The sequence below is a fragment of the Ammodytes marinus genome (genome assembly GCF_949987685.1).
Source record: "Ammodytes marinus genome assembly, chromosome: 14".
Classification (NCBI taxonomy): Eukaryota; Metazoa; Chordata; class Actinopteri; order Uranoscopiformes; family Ammodytidae; genus Ammodytes; species Ammodytes marinus.
In genome coordinates this window covers 7,892,208-7,906,312 of record NC_137218.1, presented here as the reverse complement: position 1 = coordinate 7,906,312, position 14,105 = coordinate 7,892,208, and the positions used below count along the sequence as shown (strand labels likewise).

Genomic DNA, 14,105 nt, shown 5'->3' with positions numbered 1-14,105 from the left:
CCCGTCATCAGACACATGTAGCCTACCGGATGGTTTTATAAATCGATCGCTCCATAACGTTATCCAAGTCAGAGCTTTTTGTATGGGCAGAGATCATTATTTTAAGTGTGTCTTTATGAAGTGTCTTGTTAAACGTTTCCATATCACCGGGCCGCCGTGTTCCGCTGTGTGTTTTTTGGGTTTGTCTCCACCGCCGTGCGTAAAGGCAGCACTAGAACAGCTGACGGGAGGAAGCGTGCAGGCGGCCGCTGCCTCATCGTCAGCCTACACGTGCCTAATACATGCGTGACAATACTGCTAGATCGCGTGTTATTTGCAAAAAGAAATGCATTGCATTGACGTTCAACAATAGTCTGACATAAAGAGCGATCAGTCTGTGAAACTGCGAACGTGAGCGAGTGTTGAGCACTCGTGCGCGCGCTCCTCGAGACGGTCGGGCTCGTTCTCGTCACTCACAGCCCGGTGAGAAATGCTCCTTGCGGTGTTCACAGAACAGCATCCGCGAGCGGACATGCTTCATCGATCATGACATAAAGAGCGATCAGTCTGTCAAAATACAAACGTGACTACAGCAGGGGGCGGCACCCATGGACATATAAAGAAAGGCGGCACCTATGGACGGCGGCACCGAAATGAGGCACCGAAACTTTCATTCTTATTCGGTCTGGTTACTACCGCTTACGTCGGCACCGGTGCCATACTGGTACCGGGTTTCGGTGCCCAACCCTAGTGAGCAGTGCTTATTTTGGAACTGGAGTTTGCTCTGAGGCTGGTCTGAGCGGGGCTAGCTCAAAGGAAAATATGTTGTGGGAATATCAGCTGACCCAGTGACTTACAAAACGGTAGCTACACTAGCATGCTGCTGCCCTTCAGGTTTGTATTTAACTCATATTAATGGAACTTTACATAGGCTAAAATGGAGATTATTGTGATACCATTAATCATTAAATATTTCAGTTTTCTAATACAATTGCCTAAGGATTCAGCATGGATTAAAGCCACTACGAGTAACATGGCACGTTGGCGGCCCCTTTGGACAAAAGCGGTAGTATTTTTACGACGCCAGCTGTCGTGAAGCTGTTTTCTAGCTCGTGCCGGGTGTGCGAGATTCAAATGATCAGGAAGCAATATAGTGCATGTCCGTGTGTTGAAAGTGTGAGGGAGCTGAAAGATTACGTGTCCTCACAGAAAGCGAATGAACGAGAGACGGCAGTTAGTATGGATCACGATGAGGTAATGTGTTTATGTTGTTGTAAATAATGACTATTTCAGATGAATAATAGTCATCTGATGATGCTGGTGAGGCAAAGTAAACTTTGTTTTAGTAGGCTACCGCTCATTCATTTAGGAGTAAACACTGCAGTCTAGTTCACTCCCGTGAAATTGTGTATACAAGGCTCCCGCTCCCCTTCCCTCACCTGGAGGGATAGGCTTTTCAAATCGCATTGATGCTGCGCCACATATGTGACCATAGAGCATGCACGCGTGAACCGAAAATCGGACTGGGTGTGCGACCAGACCAAATGCAGTAATAAAAACTATATAAAAACGTCTTTCTTTGCACTGATGGTCTCGTTTGCTGTTAAAAGTAATTTATGATTATGAGAGGAAACATGAGGCTATTTAAAATATATTTAAATGTTACTCGGAGCTGCTTTAGATTACATTTTGAACCAATCAATCCTAAGTCCTTAAAATTACAGATTTCCATTGTTTCAGGCAGATACAATGTAAAGGTGAATATACTTGAAATGTTAAAATGTATAAATATGACATTTTGATATGATTCATGCACGTTTCACCTCAGAATATCTAAAAGCCGTTTCTCACATATAGACTAACATTTGAAGTAACTGATTTTTGGAACAATAACAAGCTGTGCTAGCTGTCCAGTCATTAAGCATCTGCCTTTATACCATACCTATGAGCAGTGTGTTTTGTTACAGGTCTTTGTGGATTTTGCAACAAAACCCATCTGCTGCCAAAGTGGGCTGAAACAACCTATAACAAGTATCCAAACTATGAATTGACCCGGCCTATCGTTTGTGTTCTCGTTTACCGTCTGTCTGCTGGGAGCCAGTCAGCGTGTCTGACTGGACTGTAAATAGCTGTTGAAGCCATAATGAAGCCAATGATAGCGGTATCATGGATTTCCAATGACCTCAGTTGGGCTATAATTAAAGTTATATGCAGGGTATAATTATGTATTTTATTGGTGGGGAAGGAAGGATGGGCTTGGTAATGACATGTGGCAGCTTTATAAGCCTCTACAGTCCCTTCATACGTCAAGCTAAGGGACCATAGAACAGACAGCAGTTCTTTCTCAGGTCCGGTCTGCAGCCAGTGTTTCATCGGTGTATGTGTTGAAAAGACAGGATCACATGCAGAGATTTAGGCTTAATGTCAATGAATGCACACAGCATGCAGTAAAACACATATCGAAACATATTTGTACTTAAGAGTAACATCTTCTGTTTTACTGCAACAACAATGTCAATGTACCTAAAATGGTAGCTAAAATGAACCACAATGGGTTTTTTTTAGGTAGGGGACAGAGTGCCATCCCCAATGCCAAAAACACCTTCTGGACCTTCTGTCTAATAGGTTTTGTGGTGGTACAAAAACATGCTATTTGCAAAGTTGCCTCTGAGAGAAAAAAGCCATTATTTACACAGACACAAGGGATCCCCTTTTGTGGTAAATGTAACCCAGACGGCACTAAGCTGCATTCACACAGTAATGTCCCATTATTTGGAAATGTGCATAATAATCAAGGACTGCATTCATGCTCTTCACATATTCATGTTTTATAATCTAAATTATGTTGCAAATGTCAAATATCCAACCATTTAAACAAAAAAGCCTCTGCCACTGCTCTCCTTCTACATTCAGCTGGTCGATGTACTAATCATTTTACATTTTGTCTGTTTGAGATTGGACTTTTAAATGAAAGTACTTTTCATTACAAAAGCCCAAACCTACAAACAAAGGTAAGTCCATATTCAAACATGGCACACCTATACTGTATCTAGGCCTGGCTCTCAAAACTGAATAATTTTTGAATATTGACCAAATCATGTCCGTAGCATCCTGGCATCTGGATATGGAAACACGTGAAGAACTCACTTATTGATGAAAGCTTTTAGCACATTTATAGACTGTGTTTTGTTCAGGACTACACTTGTCCATCTACAATTGGTAAGATAATATAAAACAATGATTATGTTAGATGTTTAACTAATTTATTAGATTAACACATTTTGCAGAAGCATTAGCATTAGCCACAACACAGTATATCTGTCTCCAGCAACTAATTATAGGCCAAAAAGCACTTATACAAAGAACACATGCATAGGCATTATATTCAAATGATCATAGACATGACCAAACATTCTGGTGCTACGCATAGACACTTTTAGTCCAACTGGAGGGGCCCTCTTTGTCCACTGAGGCAGCGGTTGCCAAGGTGTTTGATTAGCCTCATAGCCCTGAGCGTCCTCATCAAACGGCTGTGGAGATAAATGGAATACTTGGCAAATCGTTGCTCTTCTCCAAATGACTCTCTCTCTACACCTGCAACCGAGGGATTTTTAGAGTTAATTAGTAAGTAATCAGTTTGTGATCTGAAAATGCCTATATGTGGTGTTTCTGAGGGCAAAAACTAAATAAATGTAATTTTGTAATTTCATTGCAAGGACTTGTTGGAGGTATACTCCTTATTGTATGTAAAAACCCTATGGCCACTCGCAACACCCTCAAGGCTAACCAGACTCAAACCCCATTTGCTGGTAAGGATCCAAGAACAGTTAGAACCAATAATCAATTAAAACAATGACCTCGCTGTCTGTTCTATTAACACTTGTTTAGTCCCTTTAGTCTTATTTAAAGTTGTCCTCTTTTTCTACTTAGATGTGCTGACGTGCAAAAATAAAATCTCTTCTGAGACCCTTTTCCAGTTTCAAGTTGGAAATCAAAACGAGGACCCTCAGGCGCAAGTGAGAATGTCATGCAACGGCAATCACGTCGCAAGCACATAGCCTTGTTGTGTTTACTTATGTCAGCAGATATTAAACTTTGATGCACAGTTTAAATCGGCAGTGACGGGTGAACATTCAAAGACTTCTGACTTTAAAAATAAATAAAAAATACAGCGACAAGGAAACAAGTCTCATTTACCAAACATCTCACAACACTCTACCTGTCATGGCGTGTCCCGCCCAGCCCTCCATTTACCACCCTCCACCTGTGTCTGCCTCGGTTAAGAGGAGCACTTTGCCGAGGTGGGTGACAGTAATGAACTCTGACTCACTGAGGCTGGCACGGATGTAAATGAATGTAGATGAGGATGAAGAGTAATTGCTCACTCAGAGGCTTCTGAAAGGTGTGTGTCAAAGTGAGTGAGAGAGAGGAAGGGAGAGAGAGAGAGAGAGAGAGAGAGAGAGAGAGAGAGAGAGAGAGAGAGAGAGAGAGAGCACCCATGGGAGCTCTTAGGTTGAAAAGTGCGGCCCAGTCGAGAGGGAGAAACTTTAAATATCTATTTCTCTAATAATGAGATTGAATGGGTGGCTTGATGAACGGGTGAGCGGATGGATGGATGGATGAGTGAGATGAGTGGATGGTGGCAGATGGAAGTATAATTGTGAATGATGCCAGAGAGGGGAAACAGGAACAACAGACTGAAAATATTTGAAAGGGAATGCGGGAAAATATAGATGTAAGATAATGCATGACAAACTAAAAAAGGAAATGAACTCAAAGGACATCACAACTTTAGAAAAAATCATCAAGCATTTTGTTAATAGGCTGGTGCTCGGCATCTAGAGGATTCTGTCATTTCTGATATCTTTATTATTCTCACAGCAAGTTATTTTAGTTCTCTCTTAATTATCCTGCTGTAAAAGAGAAGTTCAAAATATCATAAATAAGCAATGAATGGATCTGTGCAAGTGGATTTCTTTAAACCAACTTAATGCAGAATTTTTGATGAACGGAAGAGTATTTCAGAAAATGTTCATGTTTGTACGTCCTGCTAATTGCATGTAGTGGAGAAAATACAAAATCCAATTTCAGATTATTATTTTCCATTGTAACATTATCACCATCTTAATCTATTCAGTGCAACGTTGTTATAGTAGCCACAACCTCTTATAATTACAGTTCAATGTTCCAGAGCTCAGCTAAATACAACAATTCTGTCCATCCGTACAGGAATACAGTGTCCACAATCTAAACAACCCAATGATGCATTTATGAAACTGCGATGTGGGCAGTATTTTGAAAATGTTAGGTCACAGAAGTTATTTTAGTAATTTGGTCTTTGTTGCATTTTATTTCTCCAACAAGTTCTTCAAAGGGGTAAACAAAGTAGTGACCATTTCTTTTGTTATCACCTCCTAGCTAAAAGTGTTTGTTCTCATGAAGTAAACCACTGAAATGCCAAGCAAAATTGGTCACACACGGCTTCCCAAGTTGGAAAAAGGACATGGTCAAAAAGAAAAAAAGAAAAAGAAAAGTCAATATTAAACCTTAATCTGTCACTTCCTTTGGGCTGGGTATATTTCCCATCAGGCTTTGCTGTGATCTCCTCTGCTGCTGCTGCCTCCATTGTATGCGGATGCTTTGTTTACGCCCGTATTCATGTTTTCATTGTGAGCTAATTTTGCCCCTCCGTGTCCTCGGTCACGCCCCCCCGTTCTCTCACAGGAAATCATCCGTGGCACAGAGAGGCCGAACGGCAGCTCTGTCACTTCTTATCTCCTGTCATAAGCACACAACTCATTTGTCTAAGGGCTACATGCCCCCTGTCTCTCCCCTTTGAGACTGGTTGGCAAATATGAGCGCTCTGCCATCTCTTCTCTTCAGCAAGCTTTCATTTTCTATCCACACTAAAAGCTAAAAAAAATCCCTTACTCATCGGCTCTTGCTTGTCGTCATATGACTCCTCTCACACAGAGTTTATACCAGCACAGATCATTGCCCTGCTCTCCTCCCTACTGACTGATTATGATGCTAATATAAACGTTACGTTGTTCAACTTTGCGTTAATTGTACGTCAGTTTTACACATCACATCAGCTCAGTTTAAGTGTACTGTAGTATGTATCGTATATAGATAGTATGCACTGTTCATTACAATTTCAGATATGCAAACTGACAATTTCTGGTTGGATTCCTGAAAAAATATGACCATCATGATTAAATTAAAAAGCTAAGGTTATACTGGAAGGTAAGCTTTTCATGGTTATCTAATGGAATTAATCATGTAGCATTAAGCTGTAGTGCGTAACTTCAGTTGCCACTATGAGGAATTTGGAGTAATTACAACAACACTGTCAACACATCGAGAGTACATGAGGTTAGCCTTTTGTGATCATGCATGGAATTTATACCTTCTGCTGTACAACCAGGTTGTCATATTAGTAGAACCAACAACTGAAACATTCCTCAATACAGAAATACAGAGAGTAGTTTGGCGCTGAAAGGCTTAATCAACTTTTTGTCAACTTGTTTGGTGATGGCTTGAAAGTAACTTACATTCATTCATATGAAAACGTTACACAATATAGCTTTACACTATTCAATGTCAATATCAAACCAACTACACCAAAAATAAAACCCAGCAACAAGTCACAGCAACAAACCTTTGACGAAACAAATTGGGTCATTAAAACAAAAAAATAATTATCTGGCAAAGTATCACCAATATCAGTGCCCATTTGTATGAATCCAAACTTTGATTCACACTTTGGATCATAACAACTAGCCATGCTATGCAGACACTTTATTATGTATTCCATCCAGCCAGTATGCGTGCATTCCTTCCGGTCACTCACCCATCACTCGTAGCCTCTCGGTGCCCACCACCACCTCCTGCTCGTCCGCGGAGAAGAGGAGTTTCCCAGAGGTGGACTTGACCTCAAACATCTTGCCCATGGCTTTAAATCCATTGGATCCTGAGTCAAACACACAGATGGGAGAGGAGGGACGTTAAAGTGGAGCTAAAGGAGCTCAAGCTGATCTCTTACTGAATGACCTCGGTATTTGCAAGTTTAAAAGTCACCTTAGGGGGAAGACATTCAAGGTGTCCTGCATGGGGACTTGCTGACTTAAGCAAAAATAATAGTCCATCCTTACTTTGGGACCAGAACCTATTAGAGTGTATTTGATGTTTTTTTTCCATGACACAGCTGAATATTGAACCACCACATGTTCTGGTTGAAGTGTCATTGCAGTGAAAGAGGATCATGGTATTTTGCCAAAAATTGTCACCTGAATAAACTGCAACGGAGAGTAGACTTATTAGATGGCAAACATGTCAAACAGCTAGCTAGCCATCACTAGCTCCAAGCAGAGGCTGTGCATTTACTTGGACTTGACTATTGAGTCATTTTGACATATTTGGGTGAAAATGATGGACAGCACATGGAAGCCTGTTCTAGTGCTGGAGACATTTGAAAAGTTTTCCATAGTTGTTTTTTCCCTCTCCTTTTAAACAATGACTCTCTGTCTCCCTTGGAATCAATGTATGTTATGAAACCAAGATTGAATACAGCCACTGTCTTGCACAAAAGAGCAAGATGCAAATGTTTGCAGGGTCCACGTTTTGGTGGGTTCATCAGTGGTGACCATGTTTGATGAAACCTTGAATTGTTTTGAGGGCCATCGATCAGAATAAAATCTATTCCTTATTTTATCTTTAGCAAAGTTGTGTAAGTGTTGCACGGTTATGCACTTAAAGACAATGACATAACAAACACTCATATACAGCATATTGACAGCTGGTTCAAAAGATGTAAAGCATAGTGAATGCATTATTAAAAAGCAATATAATAAAACAGAATGAACCTGGAAAGGGTTGTGGCGAAATGCTAGGGAAATAGATGAAAGAGGTTTCCACCACAACATGAGTGTCAAAAAAACACATGAATATCTGCAGGAAGTTTGGGCAAACACCCGTACTAGAGCTGCCAAAAGCGCCACTGCTGTCACCACAAAGAAGAAAAAGAAAATGTAGACAACTGCCTCCAACTCAAATTGCTTTGTCTCATGCGGCGACACGGAAAACACTCGGCATCAGGGGGTGTGGGGTAGGGGGAACTGATTGACACGCGCGCAATTGATTCTGTCACTCTCCATCTGGGATGTGTAGTTCCAACCCATACGTGAAAGTCGCTTAGTCATCCAAGGGAAGTAACGGTTGCAGAGTCTTCAGACCCCAGGAGGAAAAATGTCGGTGGCCCTATTTTGAACGTGAGAGAGACACTTGCCTGTGCATGTTTACACCAAGTGATTTTCCATTCACATAAGCGTGCCAACTCTATTAGGAGTGTGACAGGCGGAGAATAGGGGGGGGGGGGGTGGGGGGACTTAAAGAAGAAAGTGCAATCACAGAGTTATGGCGGTGCGACGGAGGGCTCCGCTTGGCACAGTTAACAACAGAGGGAGAATTTATGATGTGCTAATGTTTAATCCTGAAAATGAGGCAATGACTCCTGACAGTTTGGAGCTGCGGGTTTTTTAACTAATCTGAGAGTCTGGACTCCCCAGAGGCTACGGAGATAATTCTAAAATTGGAAAATTATGGAATAAAATGTATCTGCTACATAAATTAGGTTCCCTTTCTTTCTGTGAATAGTTTACTAAAACATATAAAGAAATTCTACATTTCTACATTGTGTGCATCTGTTGCAGCTGATGTCGTCAGTGTTGTCAGGTTTCATGTTTTTGAAGATATGCATCATATCAAAAGAAAAGATCAATGGCCGACATGAAAGCACTTTGATTTTTCGTCTTGTGCCGTACCTGTTACAAGTTGCGTGAGCAGCTGGTTGTTGCTGTTGAAGATATTGACCGACACGTTTCTGGAGGATTGCAGGAACAACGGGCGGCCCTGCGGAAGAGATGGACAAGGTTAGTTATTTAGTTCAGGGTGCAATGGTCATTAAACTCTAACTGTGTTCAATGGACAACAAGTATGCGTCGCGATGTGAGAAATAAGCAGAGAGCAGCATCATATGCCCTTTCGTTCCACAATGTCCTCACTCATGTACTGTACGTAGGTACTGAAGTTGCACACTGAGGTTATTCTAAGACGGTTTCTCAGTATTACGCATATACCTACACATACTGTGTGTGTGTGTGTGTGTGTGTGTGTGTGTGTGTGTGTGTGTGTGTGTGTGTTGCATTGAAGCTCCATCTAAATTCATCGAACCAATGTTGGACTGATAAGCTTTTATTTGAAGAAGAACATATTCTCTTTCATATGTATCAGTTTTTATAATGGGTTTAAATTCACGTTACAATGAGGAACCCCTATAACATAATACATCGTATTAAAACAAAAGATGTATATACCTTTACTTGAGGAGCCCCAGTGAAAGGGACCGTTAGTGAATACAGTGTGAGAGAGAACTCAGAGAAGAATAGAGTAGATAAATGAACAGGACCAATGTGATGTTGAGGCAGAGAGACAAGAGGACATGACACGAGAGGGAGCAGGTGATGTAAAACAAAGAGACACGGAGAATGAGGCTGACATCTAGACCTCTAGTATTTCTAAAAACCTGTACTGCCCTGCTTGGGGGACTGGCCTTAAATATGCTTTGCCAGCTTTAATACTATAAAAGTTCAAGAGCTCATACAGACACAGAAGTATGAATAGAAATGTAGAACTTCACTTTCAAACACGCACACAGAGAAAACTGCCCGAGTGCAGAGACTCCGGTGCCCTTCTCCGTTTGATAACTTCTATTTCCCAGAGTGCCCTGCACCTCTGTAATGCTGATCACGTCGGACATTTTGCTCTTTCTGTGCCTGACTAATCTCCATGCCTCAGTCAGCTTCTTAATTAGAGATAACGGCCTGACCATTGTGATTCGTTCACTGCCGAGGATAGGGGTATATGCCTTGTGTGTATATTACTGATAACATTATGGCTCTTGCAAAACTTATTGAAGTTCCCACAGTAAATACACCAACTGTATGATATACAAGGAGTTATTTATATAAAAGTGGAGTATGAACTAAATTGAACACTAATAGGAAGTTTGAACATAGTTTATACATAGAAAGAGTTGCAGTACATGGTGATTGCATGCACATCATCTGAAACCATTTGACCAGGTTCCCAGGTTTGACAGATGAACTCTATCTTTCAAGCTACTGTATTATGCAGGTTGAGGTTAATGTATGTGTGCATGTGTGTGTGTGTGTGTGTGTGTGTGTGTGTGTGTGTGTGACTTAAACTATTTACTTTTTTTGAATTATGTTTTGTTATTATAACACAAAGGTGATGTGGCCGCAATTCCGAATTGTTGTTTATTTCCAACATTAATCATTGTAATATTCAAAGCTGTCCACTATACTTAAACACCATGTACCATAAATGCTTGCAAACATTTCCCAGGTTAAATCTTGTGGGTAATAATCATTGCTGGGTAGAAGAAGCCTTGTTTGGTGTTACATTCATTTATTTCAATCACACTGTGTCTAACACCAGTGCACGACCACACAGAGCCCAGCTTTTATTACTGCTCAAGTAACACAGTCGCTAGAGCCACCCGACTGGGAGCCAACTAAAACTTCCTCAAAACAACAGTGAGGCAGTTTTCTGACAAACTGTACATTGGGTCCAGACATCAAAAAAAGGAGTTCAACTTCTAGGGGGATTGGACAAAGCTGCCCAAAACACACAACACAAGTCGTACACAAACTGAAAACAAGGCTCTATGAAAGCTGTAGGCAAACAGAGTGAGCATTGGGTTCTCAACATGGCGCATACATGGGATTTACTTACTGTATACGTGAAAGGTCACTAATGAAGCAAGGTTTTTGAAATCATCATTGTTAGTTGCACTTGTTTCTTTACAGGTACTGAACAGTGCATTTGCAATACAAAGAGCAATGCTTAATGTGTTGTTAAAATGAACAAACTAATTCAGAATAAAATATATCTGTTTTGGCAAATTAACCCTATTCCCTTTCCTTACATTTTGCAATAGCAATCATACTGGTTTATCGAATGTCAAACTGTATAAGATGGGTCAGTTTATGAGATAAATCCCTGGGCAGGTTGGTCATTGATTATATTGTTGGACTAATAGTTGGATACATACAGTAATGATGCACGCACCTAGCAGCAGAAAGACAGGAAAAGTATATGTTTGACATCATACAAGTTACTCACTACACCTGCCCACATAGCATAAATGCTCACACAAACATGGCGTCACTGTGCCAAGGAGTCACTTCTACTCGTTAGCTCTCGTGACCTGCAGCTGTGTTGAGATCAATGACAGACAACATGAACAATGTGTCTCATTTGTCAACAATCCAGTAGCAGAAATGGACAGCTTCCCAAGGACAACTCAATCCATCCATTCTTAAAATTAATCAGCCAACGCAACGGCAACAAGCAGTGGTTGTCCTCTGACCTCCCACTCCCCCTCTTCATTAGGAGGAGCTATGCCCGGAAACTTGAAATAACTTTAGCATATGGGTAAATAGCAACACTGTGAGAGAAAACGTGATGCCATCTGGTTTTAACTTTTTTTTTTTCTCATTCGGAAATATACAGCATACTGCAATACGTTCACAAACAATGTACCTAATTTGTGTCCGTACATTGGAATTGAAGAACCTTCCCAGTCAACATTATCCAGGCATATACTATGCTGCCATGATAATGTGATTATAATTAGTCATATATGAACACAATGCCTGTCTCTATTACCTCAATTGTATTAGATCATACCTGCTATGCATGACAATCCATCTAATTCATCACCCATATTCAGAGATAGCCCGGGCGGTCTATGTTATGCTTACAAACTCAGGTACTGTTTAACATATTTGTTTTCCTTCACAGCACAAGGCTTAAGCTTCAGAACACACCCTCAGAGAACACAGTGCTTTGTTTAATAGCATCCAGCTCCTTGTTTCATCCCTCAGCATATTTTTACCCCCACTTTAACAGTCTCTTGAAATGCCTCCAAGGCGATTGCAGCCGTCCTTTGGGGCCGTTTGTGTACAGTTCATGTTTTAGTTTGTTGTGGGTGTTGACTCTGATCCACAGCGCACCGCTCCTATCCTCGTTACTAATGCAACAGACCGTATTACACCCAGCAGGATGCCTCTCACACAGAGCGAGAGAGAGAGAGAGAGAGAGAGAGAGAGAGAGAGAGAGAGAGAGAGAGAGAGAGAGAGAGAGAGACGAGACATATATGGAGAACGACGTGGATTTGTTATGAAATATAGATACAGAACACTTCTTGGAGGCAGAGCTGCTCCAATTAAACCCAATTTAGTAGAGTCATTTTATTTTTGGACTGCACATGATGATTAACAATTTTATGATGATGCGTAATCCAAAAAGAAAAACAAAACTCTCATTGAGGATTACAGTACATTTGGCATCATTAGGAATGATACGACTGTACAAGCTATCTAGCAAATGTCAAAGTGACAACGGACAGACCCAAGTCCAATATCGTCTACCCTCTTTGCTGTTGTTTTGGACGAGGAGATATCTAACTTGTTAGCAGCTAAATGCTTCACTGCACTCACAAGATAGTTGGTAACTGTGATAATAATGAGATGTTCGTAAGTGCATTGACGTTATGCGACTGATCTGTAACACTCAAAATGCTAATGCTAATAGGCTAATCTAAGAAAACTGATGGAAATATTCAGAGAAAAAAAAATCCTTTGCACTTCCGATACTGTTCTAGCACCACTGAATGTTTGTCTCCTATGAGCAAAGATGACAAAAACACCTGTCTCCAGAATTCTTTTTTTATATCGGTCTGTTTTTATATATTAAATGTTGACGAACGTCGTGCCGAATTAATGCACTAGAATAACGTTGGGTTATTTATAGCTGCTTGCTTCTGGTAATTTCTTGGTGAAATCTGGATTTAATGGCCAGTGTTGAACTTGGCCGCCTTCTGCACGTCTGCACCTGTCAAACAAGCTTGTTGGCTTCTCCGGCTACTCTTGTTCTAATTCAGTCATCCTCCATCTGCCTCCCTGTTTCTGTCTCTATAGCCCCGTTTCCACTGAACGCTTTTATTTGCATTTCCACCATCAAAACATGGGTAGGGTCCCAAAAAAAGGGAGTCGAGCTGCACCTATTTTTGGGATCCTTTTGTTGGGGTACCAAGCCGTCCGAAAGGGTCCCATAAGGGTGGAGCTACACACTGCAGTCTGTCCGTTTATTGGTGGACAGAATAATTTCCGCCATGTGTAATGTCCTCGGCAGTATAGAGTCTTGTGTTTAGCGGAAGATGTTGGCACGCAGCTCTTTGTTTATTGTGTGGCTTTTCCCTCCTCATTGAAATAATCAGTGGGCTTAACTGTGTCCTGCTGCTAACGTCACAATGGACACATATCTGCCACGGCCAGCGCCCTTCAAAAAAGCTCTGACCCTGTCTAGGGCTATACCATGCCAAACCAGACTGATTTCCAGTCCTCCTTCTTCTTCTTCTTCTTCTTCTTCTTCTTCTTCTTCTACTCCCTCTCTCTCTCCCCATCCGTACTCTGCCATCTTCTGCTCCCTCACTTTCTTAGGCCTCTCTCTACTCTCCCATCTCAGTTGCATCGCTCATCCTCCAAGCTTTGCGTCCTAGACAGAATAGATAAAGCGCGCTGCTCTCCTGCGTTATCAAGCCATCCGTCCAACACATGCACACAGCTATTATTACTACCAGAATAGAAAAGACAGAGAGAGAGGCAGAGAGTGTTCATCACTTTATCGTGTCTGCCCATCTCTCCATTCCTCTGACATCTATCGGCTCTGATACCTCTCCTGTGGTTGTCATGAGGACAGCGGGAAGCACATCGGAATGTTAATTTTGTAAACAGAACATACCAGGGGATCTCAACCAGACTCTTTTAATGCTGAGGAGCTCTGGGAAGGAGAGATACTGCAGGCGAAAACAAAATGGCAAGTTTTTTTGTCGATTTTTCTTTTTCTTTTATAAATAAATAGCCCAAAACCTTGTCTGTTTGCATCTGTATATTTCTCCTATACAACCATCTTCAACGGCCATTATCTCAACATTCGTTACATTTTTCCCCTATTCCCCTGCAGTTTCTCGCCTTAATGCT

At 41.3% G+C, this 14,105-nt stretch overlaps 1 protein-coding gene across 1 annotated transcript in view; it reads right to left on the bottom strand.

Annotated features, from left to right (window-relative positions):
- sgcd (sarcoglycan, delta (dystrophin-associated glycoprotein)) overlaps positions 1-14,105 on the bottom strand; it is a 108,975-nt gene that overhangs the window by 47,257 nt on the left and 47,613 nt on the right. The window contains exons 4-5 of the mRNA XM_080041036.1: positions 8,802-8,889; positions 6,833-6,952 (exon numbers count right to left, since the gene is read on the bottom strand). Coding sequence (XP_079897162.1) covers positions 6,833-6,952; positions 8,802-8,889 — 208 coding nt within the window. The remainder of the gene's footprint in view (positions 1-6,832; positions 6,953-8,801; positions 8,890-14,105) is intronic.